Consider the following 23,148-nt stretch of genomic DNA (forward strand, 5'->3'; position numbering starts at 1 on the left):
GGGTGTGTCAAAAATGTCAGCTCAATCAGCAGCAACATGTATATAAACAGCTCGCACAATGGGTCCAAATAAAGTCGTTTACAAATGTGTTCGCTGCAGCTCGGTATACGCAACAATTGAAGATATTAGAAGACGAGTTTGTCCTAATATTAGAAGACGTGTTTGTTTTATAGTAAAAATATAGCATATAAATTCTTCAAAAAGAACACAAAGAATGGCCTTCTCAGCTGCCATAGTTGCAACTCTTGCGTCATCAGAACAGGGAGTTCAACGCACCACTGTTTCCGTTTAAAAAGCGATTTGCAACGTTTTGTAAAGCAAATCGGGAGTGGAGCTGTGATTGGATGGCTGTTATCTGACTGGCTTAAGTAGACGGTGGGTGGAGTCCACTTATTTGTGGATTTGGAATGTTTCAAAATCCACAATGGATCTACAAATACGCAGGAATCGATTCACAAATGCACAGGAAGTGAGTTTGTCTGGCTATCACCAGACCAAGCTCAATTTAAAATTGAACATTGGTCTGGGGAGTCTGTATGTATTTTCTACTGCACAAGAGGCGTGATCAACGAGCATTATTCACGCAATTGGATAGTCCTTCAACCAATCAGATCAACGATCCGGGTGACGTACCTTGCAGAGCGAAGCGAAAACTCCAGACAGGTTTAGTTTGTATTGGTTTGTAGCATTGATCAGCAGTTTGCAGAAGCAGCAATGGCATCAAGCGATTTTTGCAGGTTGTGCAAAAAAAAAAAAAAAACATGAAAGTGAGTGGTATTTACACCCACTCGAGCAATTTGTTTGCTAAACTAAAGAAGTCATTCAGCATCGTGGAGAGGTTAAAAGGAATTGGATTGATGGTCGTGCTTGCCGTCGCTTCTCTATCGTCATCGTTATACCCGCCAATAGCGAGCAAGGTGGATAAGCCAGTCTGTGATTGGTTCCCGCAAAAGTGTAACAGAAGCAGTAGAAATGAATGTACGGGTTTCCATACTGAGTTGCCGGGCGAAATCAAATCGCCGGCAGATCAGGCTGGGTTTACCCAGTCTAGAAGTGAGTCACAAATGCACAGGAAGCGAGTCACAAATGGAGGTGAGTCACAAATGCCTGACAGAGTTGTGTTTATGACATGAGATACAATTGTAAATACATTTTTTATTTGCAATTCTCATTTTATTTATTTTTGTGTGTGAATTGTATTAATTTTTGTAACTCTCTTTACATTTATTTATGAATCTCAGTCCATTTAATAATGCAACAATTCTAGTTCATCAGAGGCAGGGGCTCAAAAGTAAAAAGGGGCATTTATCAGAATACAATTCATTTATATAATTAAAATTTAATATAGAAATGCACAATATAAGTCCATTGTATGTTTGTTTTTTGGCTACTGAAGACACCACAACAGAGTTATGGCTTTTCCCCTCAAAATTCACAAGCTCACAACTAGACCAGGGGCCAGTTGCATAAACTTAGTCACTATTAAGACTGTGTCTTAAGACTAGTTTGACCAAGTTGCAGTTAACCAAGGGGTAATCAATGTTATTTTTCTAATTCAAATTACACCAATCTACCTTTTTATGTAACGGAATTAAAAAAATTAGGACCACTCATCAAGAAAAACATTAGCGTCTTAACTTTTAAGACTAGTCTAAGTGGTTTATGCAACCAGCCAGGGGTGTCCAGACTCAGTCCCGGAGGGCCACTGTCCTGCAGATTTTAGCTCCAACTTGCCTTAACACACCTGCCCTGGAAGTTATGCCTAATTAGACCTTGATTAGCTGATTCAGGCATGTTTAATTGGGGTTGGAGCTAAACTCTGGCCCTCCAGGAGCAGGATTGGACACCCCTGCTATAGACCTATATAGCCTAATAAATACATTATTTTTTAATTATTTTATTTAAATTTTTTAGACAAACAGACTTGACTATACCTGTGCTGTTTCTGATTCCATAATTTTCTATGCCAAAAACTAAACTTCACCTCTCGCATTAATAAAGTAAAGTTGCATTGTGCTGTAGTGTATTGCATTGTTTTGTACTGTATTTGCATGACATACATACGGCCCACCAGATGGCGCTGGTCTCTTTTAAGCCCAGAGCGAGATGAAGAGAGGCAGACATGAAATCGTGTGAGAAGAGAGAGCTGTCATGAAGTAGAACAGCTGGGGTATTTAAAGGGACTGGACTGCGTGCCCACGATCACACTTCACTGAGGTATTTCTAATCAATGCACGTGACAGATCACAGATGTGTTATGCGCACAGAACTAGCTTCATCTTGCTATTATGGGCTCAGAGAAGAACTTTGACAGCGACACTAGTTGACATTTAATATGGTCACTCTAGCAGCTAATGAGCTAACTGTAAATAAACATATCTGAGTACAGTAAACATTATAGCTTGTACGATAAAAATCATAACGCTGGGAGTTTACACTTGTGCGACGAGATTGTATATGTATATTTCACCTTTATTTAGCCCGTCTTTTCTGGTTTATATTTTATCAGCAGATTATGGGAGTGGGCCTGCATTAAAAACTCATGCAACTAGTCGTTTGTAAATGACAGTCTCAGGCTTGCTGCATTGTGCATTCACATTGAATTAAGTGATAAATTTGGTTTATTTAACGGCACAAGTATGCTTTAATATCAAATTTCTTCAAAAATTAATTTAGTCAGTGATTGCAGTGATGAAATCCTAGTCAGGTGATTTGTCTGCATATAGTTCGTATCAGGACCCAGATCACTGTATGAAAATAATTAGAATGGCTATACAGTCAGTCATATGCATGTAAGCTATTGAACACAATATTTTTGCATGTTTTATTGTATGGTCAATATTGTGAAGGGGATGTCTATTTGCAATACAGTGTGCTCTGCAGGTAGATCCTCTGGGAGGCAGGAGGGTGAGGTCAGGATGGCAGGTGTTGGGGAAAGTGCCCCGGCTAACCCTGCCTGTAAGATAATGACCTTCAGACCTACCATGGAGGAGTTTAAGGACTTCAACCAATACCTTGTTTATATGGAGTCTCAGGGAGCACAGCGTGCTGGCCTGGCCAAGGTTGGTATGTTTGTATGTCTATGCATTTGACTGATAGTAAAAGCTCACAACTCAAATAAATAAATATTATTATTATTATTATTAATATAGTAAAAATAGTTACAATAATGTCTAGTCATTTCTTAAACAACCATGTAGGAAGACGTATAATGGCCATATTCCAGGATGACAAAGCCAAGATTCATTTGGCTCAAATTGTGAAAGAATGGTTGGGAGGGAGCATGAAGAATCATTTTCACACATAAATTGACATCTCATTGAAGTCCAGATCTTAAATTCATTGAAAGTTTTTGGGATGTGCTGGACTAGACTTTACAGAGTGCTCGACTCTTGCATTGTCAATAAAAGATCTTGACCAAAAATTGATGCACCTCTTGATGGAAATAAATGTTGTGATGCTATTTGTGATGTAAGTTGAGCACTCTGTAAAGTCTACTTCAGCACATCCCAAAGAATTTTAATGAATTTAAGGTCTGGACTGTGTGTGTGTTCCTGTATACATGGTTTATGATGACACAAATATGTATAATGACATGGATATTACAATGTAATGCACTTCCTGTGTCCTCATAAACCAAATGGCTTTAAATGGTGTTTTTTTTTTTTTAAATTCATAAAATGCAGACGGTTTTCTGGGTAGGTTTAGTGTAGGGGGATAGAATATACAGTTTGTACAGTATAAAAACCACTACATCTATGGAGAGTCCCCGTAAACCACAAATACACGTGTGTGTGTGTGTGTGTGTGTGTGTGTGTGTATGCATGCCCATTTCTTACATTAGATCTTAATTATATTCACAGGTAATTCCACCCAAGGGCTGGAAGCCACGTCGCAATTACGATGATATTGATGATTTCGTCATCCAAGCACCTATTCAGCAGATGGTAGCTGGCCAATCAGGACTCTTTACCCAGTATAACATCCAGAAGAAACCGCTCACTGTGCAAGAATTCCGAAGACTGGCCAACAGTGACATGTAAGTGACAAACGCAAAAGTGCACACATCTGCTTTAAAGTAGCATACTGTTTTTCTACTCTAACTACATTTAAACACAGTAGGTGCAGGCAGTGTATATTCTGTGCAGAGTATGTACCTCTGTTGGTTACTTTTTCAAGCAATCAGCCATAACCTACATTTAGAGATAAGGCAGGTTGTACCAGTTTTGTATTGTGACACAAATTCCATAAATTTCAATTTCATAAAATGGCATGCAATTTACAAACACCTCTGATTTGGTTCCTTTACCTAGTTGTTTTATTTATTGTAATGTGCTGGACTTCTAATGCACTCTGTAATGAGTTTTCTTTTAAATGATGGATTGACCTATATTCGTTAAGGCCATCTGGAGATGTGTGATTTACCTACTCAGGTACTGCACACCTCGCTACCTGAACTATGAAGACCTGGAGAGGAAGTACTGGAAGAATCTCACATTTGTCTCGCCCATCTATGGTGCTGACGTGAGCGGCACACTCTACGATGAGGTGAGGATGCAGGTGGAGCACATCTCTTGTCCTCTGAACATTCAGAGTAATGTACCTCAAATGGACTGTGAATGGCATGTGTGTTATAAAATAAATACTGGTACTTTGTTACTAAATCGCTACAATCACCATTATTGCAAAATCACTACAATAGTCTATTATACTCTTCTTACTACTGTTATTTTTATAATATTAATTCAACAGCATTATTAACAAGCAAAATAGAAAATTACTGTTTTTATTTTTTTTCAGGTTTTTTTTTATTACTGACTGTTTACTGCTTGGATGATTACTTTGAAAAAACTTGGCAGCGGCTATCTGCATTAAGTGAAAATAGCATATTTTCTTAGTGATAGATGCTATTTACACTAAGTGAAAATAGCAATATATTCTATTTACACTAAGTGACAATGGCAGCATTTTCTTAGTGATATGCTACTTACTCAAGGTGAAAATAGTGTAATTTACACCATGTAAAAATATCAGTTTTTTGCAATAAGAGTAAATAGTAATTAGATGCTATCTATACTTTATATTGGCAGATACTGTGTGCACCTCAATATTTTTGTACATTAACAGGATGCAATAATTTCATAGTGTGTAATGATAATAAATAGTGTGTAAATTATTATATTTATTAACATTATTAAATGGATGCTGCCTTATTGGGAGAATAAAAACCCTCCCTACACCTTCCCCTAATTACCAAAATCACACTTTTAATATTATTAAACACTCACTCGCAGTTTATTTCCACTTTTAGAACATTTTTATTGAAAATAAATGTGAGCTTGGCAAAAGGCGGATTCAAACCCGCATCGATCACGTTAAAATCTAGGTTTGCAAGCCTAAACATTGAAGACGTTGAATTCCACACGTCTTTTTTAAAACTTAGTGTAAACTTAGACACTCCGAAAAAAAATTATAGCAATAGTTTATTTAATTGAGAAATACTTGAAGACCTCATGCCATTGTGTTAATTTAATGTGCTACTATTATTATGAGTATTTAAAATGGGAGTGTGTTCAGTAGAATATTATTTGCTATTAATTCCAGCCATTCAGTTATTCTTTAGCTGTGATTTAAATTATTATTGAGTATTGTGAAATTTCACTGCTTTGAAATATACCATGAATGATTACCATAATGAATTACTTGGATATTTACATGGTATTTTTAAGATAATCTGAGTATACAAATAAAAATATGAAAATGCATTAAAAAAAAAAGAAATAATTATTGCAGTCTGGGTAGTGCCATGGTACTTTCTTATTTGTGCTGTATACTGGTAAGGAGGTGATAGCTTTGATAGATGTTGTTTACCCCTCTTATCTCAGGATATTGAAGAATGGAACATCGGGCACTTGAACTCAATCTTGGACGTGATCGAGGAGGACTGTGGTGTGTCCATTCAGGGAGTAAACACACCCTATCTGTACTTTGGAATGTGGAAGACCAGCTTCTCCTGGCACACGGAGGACATGGACCTCTACAGCATCAACTACCTGCACTTTGGCGAGCCCAAATCCTGGTAGGGCTTGCTGTGGTTTTCTGTGTTTCCTCTGGATGCATAGCTCTATTTGGACTTCTTTCTTCTTGTACCTCTCCTGAGGACCAGGAATTTCTACACTTCTTTATAAATAAATATTCTGATTTCACAGGTATGCCATCCCTCCAGAACATGGGAAGAGATTGGAGCGTCTCGCTACAGGTAAAAACTTTAAAGAAGAACTATAAAGATGTCTTTTAAAGGAATGTGCAGCATATATATACTGCATTGTACTGGGTATGATAAATGTGTCTTTGTCCTTAGGTTTCTTTCCTAACAGTTTTAAAAGCTGTGAGGCGTTCCTGAGACATAAGATGACACTGATATCCCCCTCTGTACTAAAGAAATACAGCATACCATTTGATAAGGCAATCCACAGTCTAATTTATTATTTAATTATAGTTCACTATTTTTGTTTTAAGAATAATGTTGCTGTGTCTCAGTTCTCCATGTATGTTTTCACAATAAACTGGTATATTATTACAGATAACACAGGAAGCTGGGGAGTTTATGATCACATTTCCGTATGGTTACCATGCTGGCTTCAACCACGGCTTTAACTGTGCTGAATCCACCAATTTTGCCAGTATCCGGTGGATTGATTATGGAAAAGTTGCCACGCAGGTACTAAGAAGCACTTAAAGGGTTAGTTCACCCAAAAATGAAAATTCTGTCATTTATTACTCACCCTCATGCCGTTCCACACCCATAAAACCTTCGTTAATCTTCAGAACAAAAATGAAGATATTTTAGTTGAAATCCGATGGCTCCATGAGGCCTCCATAGGGAGCAATGGACACTTCCTCTCTCAAGATCCATAAAGGTACTAAAAACATATTTATATCGGTTCATGTGAGTACAGTGGTTCAATATTAATATTATAAAGCGACGAGAATATTTTTGGAGCGCCAAAAAACCAAAATAACCACTTATTTAGTGATGGCCGATTTCAAAACACTGCTTCATGAAGCATCGGAGCAAAATGAATCAGTGTGTCGAATCATGATTCAGATCGCGTGTCAAACTGCCAACGGCTGAAATCACGTGACTCTGGCGCTCCGAACAGCAGATTCGACACACTGATTCATTATGCTCTGATGCTTCCTGAAGCAGTGTTTTGAAATCGGCCATCACTAAATAAGTCGTTATTTAGTTTTTTTGGCGCTCCAAAAATATTCTCGTCACTTTATAATATTAATATTGAACCACTGTACTCACATGAACCGATTTAAATATGTTTTAGTACAGCTTTTAGTACAACTAAAATATCTTAATTTTTGCTCTGAAGATTAATGAAGGTATTACGGGTGTGGAACAGCATGAGGGTAAGTAAAAAATGACAGAATTTTCATTTTTGGGTGAACTAACCCTTTAATAACAGCTGTTGCTGATGTAAATCTGGCAACTTTATGTTACTGTTCCTTCATCTACAGCTGGTGAACATTTCATACTTTACATCTGTGGAAAATCTGTTTTCTTGCAGTGTACATGCAGTAAGGACATGGTGAAGATCTCCATGGATCCGTTTGTCAGACGATTCCAGCCAGATCGCTATCAGGCTTGGACACAAGGCAAAGACTCATGTCCATTGGATCACACCCTGGCCACACCCAGCACCACACCAGAGCTGCAGAGCTGGCTTCAGAGACGTCGCAGGAAAGCACCCTCCACCACAAGGTATTATCAGGGTTTCAACAAGCATCGCTATAGTAGGTATTAGTAAATACTGTTGTCTTCTATGGTAAGTTTTCAGGTCAACTACAATAGTTTGAGCAACAAATAAGTCTATTAATAATCAGCATGAAACTGAGGTTGTGAAGGTCTTTCTTCCCTATTGTGATGTATATCCGAGTGAAACGGCTTCTGAATGAGAAAAAAAATTAAGGTCGGGGCTTTATTTCGTCCTTGGGATGGGAAATGATTAGATCGTAGTAAAAGTTGGGTGTTGCTAACTAAATCTGAATGCCAGTTTGCAGTCAGTTGTGGATATTTAGTCCCACCCTCCGCTGATACATACGTCATGAAGAGATGAGATGCCGTTTAGAGGGGGAGGGGAGGTTAAAGGTAATTTTCAGAGAGGCTAGCAATAGAAAAAGCATAAGAAAGCTGACCTGTACCACCTGACTGCCGCAGATTCATTTTGGCATTGATAGTGTTGTCATTGAAGTGCATAAAACTGCTCCGAGTATAACGTCACAGGTTTCCATCTCTTACAAATGACAGTAGTTATGGCTTGAACGCAGCATAAGCTAAATGTTCTGGTTCTGGAAGAACTGTAAAAGGTGGCTGCTGTTTTGTATGCGTGCTCAATGACTGACGTCTGTCTAACTTTGCATAGCATGAAACGCGCTGATGACGTATGATGTCTGCGTGAGCAGGGTGCACAGGGATATCGAAATACATACGTTGACAGGCAGGTAGGATGTTGTATCGTTGCTCTCGGAATGAGGGCAATGATTGGACAAACATTTTATGGTCCTACACTTTCCACAGACGATATATACATTTAAATACATTTAGACCACTTAAAGGTGCTAAAGAGGATCTTTTCGTCGACTGAGAAACCAAAGACTGTTAGTGAGTTTTTGAAATGAGCGCATGCGTAAGAACAACCCATGCTCCTTCACAACTCATTTCGAGGGAATGCCTCCCAAAACTCGTGCGCGAATATTGAAACACGAGTGTTTACCACTGGCATTCGCTGTGTCGTGTTGGTGGATTCATTATGTCGGACTCACCGCAGGTAACTCGTAATCTGCAGTTGATACTCCTGTCTCCTGACAAAAACATTGCATGCGGCGCCTGTAGAGTGTGGAAAGTTACTGGAGCGCGCAGTCGCGCACGTCTAGCACAAGGAACGTCATGGCAGTGATTGACAAGCCAGAGGGCCAATCCGCGCACGTCTTTCACAAGGAACGTCACAGCAGTGATTGACAAGCTAGAGGGCCATTGGCTGATGTTTTTAAGGCCCTACCTCTTGCATGGATGATGTATATTAATATTATTCCTTTCAGTGCACCTAATAAACAGTCTTTTATCAGTTAGTAAAGACAGTTTCAAGTAATATTGCAAAAATGTATAAAACAAAACATCCTCTTTAGCACCTTTTACTTAGTGATTGCTATCAGGGCGTGAAGAAACTTTCAATTAGCATAACAAAAAATGTTTCTGGAACAAATTGCTTACTCTCCCTTTAATGTTTTTGATTAAAGATTATGATGTGCATGGGTAAATCATTTATAATAAGGAAGCGGCTATTTACATAAGTGCAAATAGCGATAGATGCTATTTACACTAAGTAAAAATAGAAGTATTTTCTTCACACAAAGTGTAAATAATAGTCAGATACTATTTATAGGCTACTTAGTGCAAATAGTGGCAGATACTATTTGCACCTCAGTTTATTGTAGTATAATATTAAACAGTATGCAACTATAACAACATATTCAGTGTATATGATTGTTTATTAAAATCATAAATGGACGCTGCTTTATTGGGACATTACTTATCCCTATCCATAAAGTGCTTACCACTTACCTTGCCTGTTAAACACTTTATTCCCACTGTTAAATACTGTTAGGCACTTTATTTCCACTTTTCAAATATTTTCTTAATTCTTATTCAAAATAAACTCCTCTTCGAGCTGATATGCAATGGGAAAAGGGAGAAGAATGAGTTTGGAAAAAGCCAGATTTGAACTTGCCGCCAGCCGCCTTACACTCCATACCACTGATCCTGTTATCAGTGGGATTTCTTATGTAATTTTGTCTGGCTCAATCAGACAATGGTGGATGGATTTAGGGTAAATAGCATCTGCCAACAAAGCGGGCTGTTTGAACTTGGTGTAAATAGACACTCCGTTATAATAAACACTGCAACATTCTGTAAAAAAATAAGAATTGTCATTTTTGATTTCATGGTGACTTTAAGACCCTTCACCTCCTCTGTTTAGCATGGAGCAGAGACAGATAGAACAGATATTTGGAGGGTATCTCCACTTGAGGTTCTGACCAGTGTTTTATTGTTAATTAAAATTGTTAAAAGTAATTTTTATTTATTGGAATAAAGTTTAAATAAAATATAAATATTAGATGGAAAACTTAAACTTAAAAAAAAACTTAGAAACAAAAATTAGAAATGTTTCTTTGGCAACAAACTGAAATAATTTTAATACTTCAACTTATTTTGCTAAAACTGAAATAAAATAAATTAAATCTAAATAGAAATATTTAGAAGAATGACAAAAGAACAACAAAATGACTAACATTAAAATGAAAACTGAAAATATAAAAATAAGAGCCATTTCAAAATATTAATACTACAATATTATATAAATAGTACTAAAATAACACTGGTACTGACATTTGTTATTGTCATGTTATTTTAAGAAGCCACAATAAGTAGCCTACAACAGGCCTGCATACCTGTTGTTTTTGCCTAACATTCAAGTCTAAGTACTTGAACAAAGTACTTAAAAACTCTCAGACCTATTATAGTTATAAACACATAGAGCCATATGATGCCAAATACCCACATGTCTTCTCTATGAGAATTTTTTGAATGATAATTATAAAAAAACAGTGGACAGTGGGTGATTCATCTTTTTTTTTTTTTGTCAACAGTCTCCATTATTCACGCACATGCTCCAAACGATTGAAGACTGTGGACACCGCACCAGTGAAGGGAGGTAGTCGGAGGAGTAGAGGGGCAGCTTTAACATCAAAAGACAAGGAAGACGAAGACCCAGTGAAACACCAAAAAGAATCACAGTACTCAACCGAATTAAAAGGCTAGTATCTCTATTATTTTTGTAAGTTCATAATACATTCCACAAATACACAAAGCTGCGCTGTTTGCATTTGATCTCTGATTCAGAAATTCATGTAAATACATTTGCATTTTTATTGATTCTTGAATATAATCTGTGATCTGTTAACACACATTAAGATACAGTTTGTGTTCGCCAGAATCAGTATCTCAGACAGCATTTTGTTTCATACAAGTCCTAGTTCATAACATCAGTATTTTTACAGAATGTAAATTAACACTATGTTCACTATATACACAATTGACCTAGTTTTTAAATTTTTGTCAGGCCTGTCAGGAAAAATAACAAAAATAATCCAAAATTCTCTAAATAAATTGTTTTCTTCTTAAAATTAAATGTACACTACCGTTCAAAAGTTTGTGGTCAGTAAGATTTTTTTTTTTTTGGAAAACATTTTATATAGCAAGTATGCATTAAATTGATCAAAAGTGACAGTAACGATATTTATGATATTACAAAAGATTTATATTTCAAATAAATGCTGTTCTTTTGAACTTTCTATCCATCTAAGACACTGAAGATTGGAGAAATGGCTGCTGAAATTTCAGCTTTGCCATCACAGGAATAAATTACATTTTAAAGTTTATTGACATAGAAAACTTTAAAGGTCCCGTTTTTCGTGGTTTTTTGAAGCTTTGATTGTGTTTATAGTGTGCAATATAACATGTGTTCATGTTTCACGTGTAAAAAAACACAGTATTTTTCACATAATTTACTTATCTGTATACCGCTGTTTCCACTGTCATAAAAACGGGCTGATGACTTCCTTGTTCTATGAAGTCCCTCCTTCAGAAATACGTAACGAGTTCTGATTGTGCCAGCGGTTCCTGTGTTGTGATTCGACAGCATTTTAGCGCATCTTGCCCGGAACGGTCACGCCTCTTACCATAACGTGGAGATGCACGCGCTCAGTGTTATTGTAAACATGTCTTTAATTTTACCCTATCAATTTGAGCCGGAATCAGACCCGGTGATTGGACTGCGGATGAAAATAACAGCGTTTCGACGACATGGCGACAAACACACTCTACAAACGCAACTCTTGTGTATTCCTGTGGGCGGAGGTTAGTCAAAAAACTGTTTTAGTGACGTCATTAAAGAAGGAAGTAGAGGGATGTAGTCCAAACTGGCCGTTCGATGTAGGCGACTTCTGTTAAATAAAATATCTCGCTTGGCATTGAACTTTGAGCTTTAAAATTTTACAGATTTTATTTATACTCTAACAACAACATTACACACTAACTAAAGTTTGAAACATGGGATCACGAAGAACGGGACCTTTAAATATTCCACACTATTACTGTTTTTACTGTATTTGTGATCAAATGAATACAGCCTTGGTGAACATAAAAGACTTCTTTCAAAAACGTTAAAACAATTCCCCCAACTTTGGAACAGTAGTGTATGTTCAACACCTACGTGGCTGTATATATCTCAGAAAACATGTTTTATTGTTCCATGACACTTGTTTTGTCTTTTTAGGGCTCACTGGTCCATGTCGACAAATGTGTGTTGTTAAAGTAACAAGAGTGGAGAGTGACTTGCTGGCCCACTCTACCACACAAGTCAAAGATGCTTCACCTGAGCGACTCTCGACCCCTCCACTCACCTCCACATCCAGTCAGAGTGACCCTGATCCAGGTCACGCAAGCTCCCAGACATCTGTAAATTTGGATGAAGGTCGAGTATCCACAAACACAGTTTCCACCGCACAGCCTGGGCCTGAACCAACCTCAGAGAGTGACATCACTGTGGATGTGACTCTGGACTCAGAAAGAACTGCTGAAAGTCCTAATCAAACAGACTGTGAATCTGTCTCAGAAATAATTGCACCTTCTGTTCCTGTGACCCATTCACAGAGACGTAGCTCCACTGGTGCTGCAGTTTTATTTTCGGAAAGTGATTCCCATCAGGCTAAAATTGAAACGGAAGTGACGGTCGCTGATATCTTGACTGAGAGCAGCATCGATTACGGCACATCAGCACTTTACAAGGAGCAAAGCTCGATCCGTCTGCACTCTGCTCTTCAGGGTTCAGAAACTTTGGAGAACAGAACAAACTTTGAAATCCAGACTTCTTCGTTTTGTGAAATGCCTCTTCTAATGCCTGAGCTCACAGAAGAGAGAGTCAATCCCCACTCTCTTGCACCTGAAATGCCCTCGCTGACTCTTGCTGTACGACCCGAATCCACGAGTCACCGACCTCACAGTCCGAGCAGTACTGCACCTGTTCTCCATCTGGAAAAATCACACTCGCCTCCTGTTATAACAGGTGATGTGGGGACTTGTTCTGAAAAAGCTTGTCCCAACTGGCCCTTCGTTGTACCCCAAGAAGGTGTAAGGCAATCACATAACTCAACCTCAGACACCTTTATAGCAAAACCAGCATCTCCTTCTTTGGTGACACACTGGGAGCCACCAGAGGAGTCCAAACAGGAAGGACATGAACACACATGCCCATCCACAGACCAGAACACTCAACATGAATCCATTTCGCAGTTTAAAATCACTACTCACAGTATTTTACAATGTTCTACAGTAGCAGACATGGATTTTATAGATGCCCACAACTCTGAAATGACAGATAACTCAGCAGAAAGAGGGGACAAACAAACTTCTCTGACTCTTGAAGAGCAGACCAGCTCTCTCACGTCCTCCCAAGGTCCCTTCGTGGAGTCCAAACCTTTCACCATTTGGAAAAACCTCAGCTCCCAGAATCCCGCAGTGCTAATTGAGAGCTTGCAGCCTGAGCTGGTAATGGGTCTTACCACAGGTGTAAGCAGTCTCACAGAATATGCCCATGACTCTCTGCCCTACACCATGTGGTCCGAATCAGGGTGCCAACAAGAAAAGTTTCCAGATTCTCCAAACTCTTCACCATGCACCCAGACCTGGACCAACCTGGAGCCCATTCCCATGCAGTGTTCTAGTGCAGACGTTTCTCTAAACACTCCCTTAGATCTCAAGCAGCAGAACGTCGAGGTGGAATCAGCTGAAGCTTGTGTGCTCAGTGAGCAGACGGGCTCTCAGGAGCCTCTCGGGGAAGATTTTAAAGGGCAGGAGTATTACGAAGGTGTGAAGTCAGAGCATGATGGGTCTGTGAGCGACTCTGATTCGTGTGAATCGGTAGATAAAGGTGCTGACAGCAGCAGTGAATCCAGTGAGGAGAACGCCATGAGTGACCCAGAGTATGTGGAACCGGGCCTGGAGCCAGGGGAAGTCTGTACAGTGAGTTCTGGTGCTACACCATGACAAGCAATTAAATCAACTGCAGTGACAAGACATTTTGCCAGACGCTTGGTCATTCTGGATTGTTTATATTTTATATTTTAGTTTTTTTTTGGTTGATGTTTTTTTGTCATTGTTATTTATGTATATTTTATTATTTATGTAATGTTATTTTTAATATATACACTATATTGCCAAAAGTTTTGGGACGCCTGCCTTTATGTGCACATGAACTTTAATGACATACCATTCTTAATCCGTAGGGTTTAATATGGAGTTGTCCCACCCTTTGCAGCTATAACAGCCTTAACTCTTCTGGGAAGGCTTTCCACAAGGTTTAGAAGTGTTTTTATGGGAATTTTTGACCATTCTTCTAGAAGCGCATTTGTGAGGTCAGGCAATGTTGTTTGCGAGAAGGCCTGGCTCGCAGTCTCCGCTCTAATTCATCCCAAAGGTGTTCTATTGGGTTGAGGTGCAGGCCAGTCAAGTTCCTCCACACCAAACTCACAAACTTTGTGCACTGGTGCGCAGTCATGTTGGAACAGGAAGGGCCATCCCCAAAATGTTCCCACAAAGTTGGGAGCATGAAATTGTCCAAAATGTCTTGGTGTGCTGAAGCATTAAGAGTTCCTTTCACTGGAACTAAGGGGCCAAGCCCAACCGCTGAAAAACAACCCCACACCATAATCTCCCCTCCACCAAACTGTACACTTGGCACAATGCAGTCAGGCAAGTACTGTTCTCCTGGCAACCACCAAACCCAGACTCGTCCATCGGATTGCCAGACAGAGAAGCGTAATTCATCACTTCAGAGAACACGTCTCCACTGCTTTAGAGTCCAGTGGTGGCGTGCTTTACACCACTGCATCTGACGCTTTGCATTGCACTTGGTGATGTAAGGCTTGGATGCAGCTGCCCATTCCATGAAGCTCTCTACACACAGTTCTTGAGCTAATCTGAAGGCCACATGAAGTTTGGAGGTCTGTAGCTATTGACTCTGCAGAAAGTTGGTGACTTCTGCGCACTGTGCGCCTCAGCATGCGCTGACCCCGCTCTGTGATTTTACGTGGCCTACCACTTATGGCTGAGTTGCTGTTGTTCCCAATTGCTTCCACTTTGTTATGATACCACTAACAGTTGACCGTGGAATATTTAGTAGTGAGGAAATTTCACGAATGGACTTATTGCACAGGTGGCAACCTATCACGGTACCATGCTTGAATTCACTGAGCTCCTGAGAGCGACCCATTCTTTCACAAATGTTTGTAGAAGCAGTCTGCATGCCTAGTGCTTGATTTTATTATGGTGTCCCAATACTTTTGGCAATATAGTGTAAATATACACTACCGTTCAAAAGTTTGGGATCAGTAAGATTTTTAATGTTTTTAAAAGAAGTTTTGTCTGCTCACCAAGGCTGCATTTATTAAATTAAAAATTAAAAACAGTAATATTGTGAAATATTATTACAATTTAAAATAACTGTTTTCTATTTGAATATATTGTACAAAATAATTTATTCCTGTGAGCTGAATGTTCAGCATCATTAGTCCAGTCTTCAGTGTCACATGATCCTTCAGAAATCATTCTAATATGCTGATTTGCTGCTCAAGAAACATTTCTTATATTATCAATGTTGAAAACAGTTGTGTACTTTTTTTTCAGGATTCCTTGACAAATAGAAAGTTCAAAAGAACAGCATTTATCTGAAATACAAAGCTTTTGTAACATTATACACTACCGTTCAAAAGTTTGGGGCCAGTAAGAATTTTTATTTTTATTTTTTTGAAAAGAAATTAATACTTTTATTCAGCAAGGTTGCATTAAAATGATCAAACGTGACAGTAAAGACATTTATAATGTTACAAAAGATTATATTTCAAATAAACTCTGTTCTTTTGAACTTTCTGTTCATCAAAGAATCCTACACAAATATTTTGTACAATTGTACACATTAAATGTTTCTTGAGCAGCAGATCAGCATATTAGAATGATTTCTGAAGGATCATGTGACACTGAAGACTGGAGTAATGATGCTGAAAATTCAGCTTTGCCAACACAAGAATAAATTGCATTTTAAAATATTTTCAAATAGAAAATAGTTATTTTAAATTGTAATAATATTTCACAATATTACTGTTTTTACTGTATTTTTAATTAAATAAATGCAGCCTTGGTGATCAGACGAAAACTTCTTATAAAAACATTAAAAATCTTACCGATCCCAAACTTTTGAACGGTAGTGTGTGTGTGTGTATAGTATTTATTAAATATTAATTTTATTGACCCCAAACATTTGAATGGTAATGTATATTAATTTGCTGTTAATCCAGTGAATTTGATTTGTGAGAACCTTTTCTGTACACATAAATCAGAACACTTACTCACTGTTCACACATTCACAAATTGTAAACAAAGCTTAACAGTGCCAAAGAATTAATAAATGTTCACATAATGTATATACACATGTACAATAAAGATAGCAACAATATTTTTGGAAAGTGTACTGTCTCTTTCACTGACCTCCTCTTTGTCTGTCTTTTTTGCTTTCATAGTATCACATGCAAACTGTTAAGAAGACTACCAAGAGTTGGCGTCACCCCCTTAGAAAGCCCACAGCAAGAGCAGTACCCAGTGCTGTGAAACAGCAGGCTGCCAGCGATGATGGTGGATGTTTAACTGTTTTTCTTTTATTATGAGCAAAAAAAATAGCTTTAAATTATGGATGAGAAAAATAAGAAAAGATACACAAATATGTTACACTTATTTGTAACATTTAATACTCTAATTTGGAACTTATTTGTAATGTTATGTATGTACTATTTATTAAACTATAACTCTGTCCTGAATATGTATCTTTACTGCATGTTGTCATAGGACAGAATTACACTAATAATGTGTTGTTGCGTTCTGTTTGTGGTATTTTTAATGATTCATCTATGTTCACAAGTCCCGCTGTTTTTCAGCATCACAGACCATGCATGCATTTTTCAGCATCTCACACCTTGCACGCAAGCACTTTTAAGAAGCTGTGTCAAGTTAAATAATTAATCTTAGTAAATTAACATGTTAAATTGACAGTCCTAGAGTAAATATTTATTTGTGTGTGTGTGTGTCTCAGAGACTGTAGAGGAGTGTGAAACTAAAGAAGAAGAGCCAGAAACTGAGGAATGGGCAAAGCCTTTAGTTCATCTGTGGCAACACAGAAAAGCTCATCTTCAATATGAACGAGAGTACAACACAACTGCAGCTCAAACTGCTCCACACTGTGCTGTCTGCACCCTTTTCATGCCATACTATCAGGTAACTCATGTAGACGGATACTAGTCGGGTTGTGTATTTGTGCTATGTGATGCAAAAACATTTATTCCAAACTCTTGTTGTTGTTTTTTTTATCTCACAGCCTGAGAATTTAGAAGAGAGAAGGCATGATGTCTTGATGAGTGCTGCCACAGAGTCTCAGGGGTCATGTTCACAGGAGGCAGGCTTGAGATCGCGACCTTTGATCCCTGAAATTTGCTTTGCATACCAGGAGGGCCCATGCCCCTTGAACACACTACTGGAGGAGGATGGATCCAGTCCTCTTGTGGCCTGCAACAGTTGCTGTGTTCAAGTTCATGCCAGTACGTCACTGAGATCACTCAACAACACAGTTAATAAATGAAAAGCCCCAAAGATCATGATCCTCTGGCAAGGGAACCCCATTATAAAATCTAATTAAATAATATAAAACCATTCAAAAGTTTGGGGTCTGTAATTTTTTTTAACTATTTATATAATTCTCTTATGCTTAAAATACAGTAAAAACAGTAATATTGTGAAATATTACAATTTAAAATATCTGTTGTCTATTTTAATATATATTAAAATGTAATTTATTCCTATGATGCAAAGCTGAATTTTCAGCAGCTTTTACATCAGTCTTCAGTGTCACATGATGCTTCAGAAATCATTCTAATATTCTTCTTCTTCTTCTTCGTATTATTTCTTATTATTATCAGTGTTGAAAACAGCTGTCCTGTTTAATATTTTTGTGATGATATATATATTTTCAGGATTCTTTGATGAAAGAAAGTAAAAAAAAACTGCATGTATTTGAAATAGCAATGTTCTGTAATGTAATTTTTACTGCCAATTTCTGATCGGTTTACTCAATCCTTGCTGAATAAAAGTATTAATTTCTTTCAAAACAATTTCAAATGGTAGTTTTTATAATTTACTAAATAAAATGACAAATATTAAGTTATAAAATATTAAATTCATACGTAAAGACCCATTTATAATATGTGTTTTATATTAATCCTTATTATTTGATTTTAATCATGATTAGAACAACAAAATATTATTTATTCAAATAAGTAACTGGTTTTTATATTACCATTGTCCTAAAGCAATTTATTATAAAATCTGATAATCATTACTTTGTATTAAATTAACAGCTATATTTTAATGTTATTATAATGATATATATACTGAAAGAGAAACATTTTTACTTCATTTCCATTTTTTGTACGATGCTTTAGGGCTGTTAATAGAATAAAATAATTTAATTAATCTCATGATTTCTGACCTTTTAGAAAGTAAAATTCTGTATACAGTCGTGCTCAAAAATGTACATACCCCTTGCAGAATCTGCAAAATGTTAATTATTTTAACAAAATAAGAGGGATCATTATGAAATGCATGTTATTTTTTATTTAGTACTGTCCTGAATAAGATATTTTACATAAACAATGTTTACATAATAGTCCACAGGACAAAAAAAGCAAAATTTATAAAAATGACCCCGTTCAAAAGTTTCCATACCCTTTATTCTTAATACTGTGTGTCGTTACCTGGATGATCCACAACTGTTTTTGTTTTGTTTGTTTTTGTTTTGTGATGGTTTTTCATGAGTCCCTTATTTGTCCTGAGCAGTTAAACTGGTCGCTGTTCTTCATAAAAATCCTTCAGGTCCTGCAAATTCTTCAGTTTCCCAGCATCTTTTGCATATTTGAACCCTTTCCAGCAGTGACTGTATGATATTGAGACAACTGGGGGACTCAAACACAACTATTAAAAAAGGTCCAAACATTCACTGATGCTCCAGAAGGAAACACGATGCATTAAGAGCTGGGGCGTGAAAACTTTTGAACAGGATGACTTTTTTTCTTTTTAAAATGTTTTGTTCAAATATCAAATTTTTTTGTTTAGTACTGCCCTTCGGAAGCAACAGAAGATACTTACATGTTTCCTGGAAGACAAATTAAACAATTTACAATTTACCTTGATCTTCAGATTCAAAAAGTTTTCACCCCCTGGCTCTTAATGCACCGTGTTTCCTTCTTGAGCACCAGAGAACGCTTGAACCTTTTTTTAATAGTTGTGTTTGAGTCCCCCAGTTGTCCTCAGTATGAAAAGATGGATCTCAAAATCATAGTCACTGCTGGAAAGGGTTCAAATATGCAAAAGATGCTGGAAAACTGAAATATTTGCAGGACTTGAAGGATTTTTCTGAAGAACAGCGACCAGTTTAACTGCTCAGGACAAACAAGGGACTTCATCATCACAAAACAAACAAACAAACAAAAACTGCTGTGGATCATCCAGGAAACAACACACAGTATTAAGAATCAAGGGCATGTAAACTTTTGAACTGGGTCATTTTTATAAATTCAGCTATTTTTTGTCTTGTGTACTATATGTAAACATCTGTTATGTGAAATATCTTATTCAGGAGAGTACTAAATAAAAAATACATTTTGTATGATCCCTCTTATTTTGTTAAAATAATTAACATTTTTCCATATTCAGCAAAGGCATAAGTAAACTTTTAGTATGTGTTAAATGTAATAATTAATATCCTAAGCATGAACATTAACTTTGACAATCCTAAAAAATACATGTTGTTAAAAAATATATAGCTTGGCATAGTAGAGAATGTAAAAGTTTGATTGGTCCACAGGTTGCTACGGTGTTGCTGTTCATGATGTTGGCCCAGTGTGGACATGTGACCGATGTGTGAGCGGAGACTTTGCAGCTGTATGTAATCATTCAGTCAGTTGACATTTACTGTAACATCATCATTTATGGACTATTATATGTTTGCTTACCTTTGTTAATTTATGGCTGATATCTGTCTCTGTTCTGTGTGTGTTTTATTCCAGGGATGCTGTTTGTGTAACCTGAGGGGAGGTGCACTAAAGAGAACATCAGATGACAGGTAAGCTCCCTTATTCAGATCTCTTAATAATAATATAGTTGTATTAAATCAAAACAGAGCAGACGACTGAGTATGATTGTATACACAATCTCCAGTATTTTATATAGACATTATATGCAAATAGGATTTCAGCAAAGCCAGTGTTCTTAGATATTAGTGAATAAGACAAGCGGCTCATGAATTATACATGCTGTAGATGGGCCCATGTGATGTGTGCTGTGGGTCTTCCGGAGGTGAAGTTCATAGATGTGGTGAAGAGAGCTCCTATTGACATCAGTGCCATACCTGTACAGAGATATAAACTGGTGAGTAATAAACACACACACACACACTTGAATTATGGAGACTCTCCATAGGCGTAATGTTTTTATACATTTTATTCTGTATATTCTATGCCCCTTAACTTAACCTACCCCTAAACCTACCCATCACAGAAAAACTTTCAGCATTTTTTTTTATTTAAAAAAAACAAAACACTGTTGAGTATGTTTTTCAAGCCATTTGTGTCACGGGGACACAGAAAGTGTCCTCATAAACCATGTTTACGTCGTTGTAATACCTATTATTCTCATTTGTGTCATTATGATCAAAGCTGAGAAATTTAATGTCTCTTGGGGCACCAGTGTAGAACTAAAGCTAAAATGAATGATGGTAATTTTAGGTTACTTGCGTAACCCCAGTTCTCTGATAATAGAAGTGAGGTATCTCACTAGGGGAAACGCCTCGGGTGTGACCAATTCTGGAAACACCAATTACGCCACCTCTGTCAGTTGGAAAACCTATCATGACAGTGATGCTGTAGTCCAACCTCCCTAGTATATATTGCTGTTAGCGGTCCCCACTTCATTCTCAGTGTATCTCTTCTACGTGCAACTGCAAGGAGGGAAGTGTAGTAAGATACCTCACTTCTGTTATCAGAGAACCGGGTTTAAGTAGGAGCTTTAAATCAATACTTTAGGCTCAAAAGGGGGCAGAGATAGTGCATTAAGAATCACAGACAGATCCCGCAGCTGAATTAGTGAAACCTTGAAACCCTGTTCAAGCGGTGTTTACCTCTAATGAACCTGCATAAAAAAACAAAAAACACACAAAAAAAAACCCTGCATACGACCAGACCAGGTGTTGACCTTTGATATTCCTGTCAATCCCCACATGGCACACAGAAATTGCTGCAAGATAAACCTTAACAGTTGAAAAGGCTCTGCCCTTATCCAAAAGTTCTTGAACACATAACACATCTGAGAACAGAGCAGAGAAAATGATCAATGTGTCTGTGTGTGCAACATCACATTTAAACACATTCCATTTCCGATCATATGCAGAGTGTGTTGAAGCCACTCTCACATTCTGAATAGTGTCAGTCACCCTTGAAGGCAAACCTGTAACACTCGCATTTAACCTCTCATGGGTTAGGCCCAGAGAGCCACTTTGTCCGGGGCTGGGTGAAAGGTCTCCCCTCGTTCTTGTGAGAGGAGGTCCCTGCACAGCGGGAGAGGCCAAGACTGGTCACACAGGAGCTGGATTATTCAACACATGTGCACTTTCTCTCACCAGAGAAAAGAATAGAGGGCAATGATTGTTTTCAAGAAAGGCGAAGAGATCTTCGGCAGCTCAGCTGAATGGCTCACTACCTGAGGGTGGAGAGTCCATTCTCTGTACAGAGGATTCCTCTGGACAGGAGATCTGCCCCACATTCATTATTCCCAGGACATGTGTTGCCCATAGTGAATGAAAATGCTTCATGCCCCGCACAATCACTTTTCATGCCGGACTGTGAAGCTGAAGAGAATGTGTGTCTCCCTGGTAATTTACGTATGCCACCACCTTTGTGTTGTCTGATCTGATAAAAATGTGGTGGTTCCTTAGGAACTGCAAAAATTTTTAATTGTTTCGTATTGTTTACAGTTCTAAGAAGTTTATGTGTGCGTTCTGTAGCAAGATGGGCCATTTCCCTTTAGCTTTTTTGCCCTTGCACACTGCACCCCAACCTGAGAGTGATGCATACATTGTCACCACCTTTCTCAGAGAAACTGCCCCCAGCACAGTCCCTGATTCTATCACTTTGCGGTTGAGGTGGCATTTTAGATACTAACGCTGCACCGCTGTCCAGTGCTGAAACTCTACAATGCTTGCAACAGTCCCAGTGGATTAACCGAGACCGCCAAGGCCTTCAGTCCCAGAAGACTTAAACATAGTCTGAATGGGACCACCTTCCATTTCTAAAAAAGGGATAAACAGCCACGAATTGACCTTATGCTCTCCTCCAACAGAAATGCTTGATATAAGTCTGAGTTCAGTCTGAGACCTAGGTTGATTATCTCTTGTGTGGGCAATAAGCAGCTTTTTATCTCATTTATTTTGAAACCTAAGTTTTTTTTAAATGAGACACAAGCACAGATGAGCAGTTGCCCAAATAAGCTGACACTCTGAGACCCACTGTTTTTAATTAAATCAAAGCTGCTTCGACACAATTGTTCAACACTTTCTGGGCTAATGAGAGCCTGAAAGGAACTGCCAAAACTTTGTAGGCTGTGCCTTGATAGGAAAACCTGAGGGATTTTCTGTGTGCCGGGTAGATGCTTATGTGAAAATATGCATCCTTTAGATCCTTTAGACATAAGCAGGTCTCTGGGATGAATAAAGTGAGATAACACCCTTAACATCAACATTTTGAACTTTCTTAAGTGTTTGTTGAGGTTTCACAAATCCAGAATGGGACGGAGATCCCCAGCTGCGGACCACTGCAGCTCTTGCTTAGTAGCGGCGGAGCTAGGGGTTGCAGCTCTTAATCGGATAT

The 23,148-nt window shown here is 37.9% G+C and overlaps 1 protein-coding gene across 3 annotated transcripts in view; it reads left to right on the plus strand.

The window, feature by feature from the left end:
* Positions 1-2,078: 2,078 nt before the first annotated feature.
* Positions 2,079-23,148, plus strand: part of kdm4c (lysine (K)-specific demethylase 4C) — a 30,810-nt gene continuing 9,740 nt past the window's right edge. Inside the window, exons 1-17 of one of the 3 annotated variants that reach the window (XM_048197637.1) lie at positions 2,079-2,217; positions 2,884-3,062; positions 3,864-4,039; positions 4,434-4,548; positions 5,886-6,079; positions 6,210-6,259; positions 6,362-6,465; positions 6,584-6,721; positions 7,581-7,774; positions 10,720-10,886; positions 12,408-14,152; positions 16,705-16,816; positions 17,271-17,452; positions 17,553-17,772; positions 20,094-20,170; positions 20,296-20,351; positions 20,548-20,656. In XM_048197637.1, the coding sequence (XP_048053594.1) occupies positions 2,919-3,062; positions 3,864-4,039; positions 4,434-4,548; positions 5,886-6,079; positions 6,210-6,259; positions 6,362-6,465; positions 6,584-6,721; positions 7,581-7,774; positions 10,720-10,886; positions 12,408-14,152; positions 16,705-16,816; positions 17,271-17,452; positions 17,553-17,772; positions 20,094-20,170; positions 20,296-20,351; positions 20,548-20,656 (3,783 nt within the window). In that variant the 5' untranslated portion in view covers positions 2,079-2,217; positions 2,884-2,918. Of the gene's footprint in view, positions 2,218-2,871; positions 3,063-3,863; positions 4,040-4,401; positions 4,549-5,885; positions 6,080-6,209; positions 6,260-6,361; positions 6,466-6,583; positions 6,722-7,580; positions 7,775-10,719; positions 10,887-12,407; positions 14,153-16,704; positions 16,817-17,270; positions 17,453-17,552; positions 17,773-20,093; positions 20,171-20,295; positions 20,352-20,547; positions 20,657-23,148 lie in introns of those variants that run through there. The other 2 variants (XM_048197636.1, XM_048197638.1) reach the window with 2 other exon arrangements.

Source organism: Megalobrama amblycephala, linkage group LG7 (assembly GCF_018812025.1).
Source record: "Megalobrama amblycephala isolate DHTTF-2021 linkage group LG7, ASM1881202v1, whole genome shotgun sequence".
NCBI classification, from domain to species: domain Eukaryota; kingdom Metazoa; phylum Chordata; class Actinopteri; order Cypriniformes; family Xenocyprididae; genus Megalobrama; species Megalobrama amblycephala.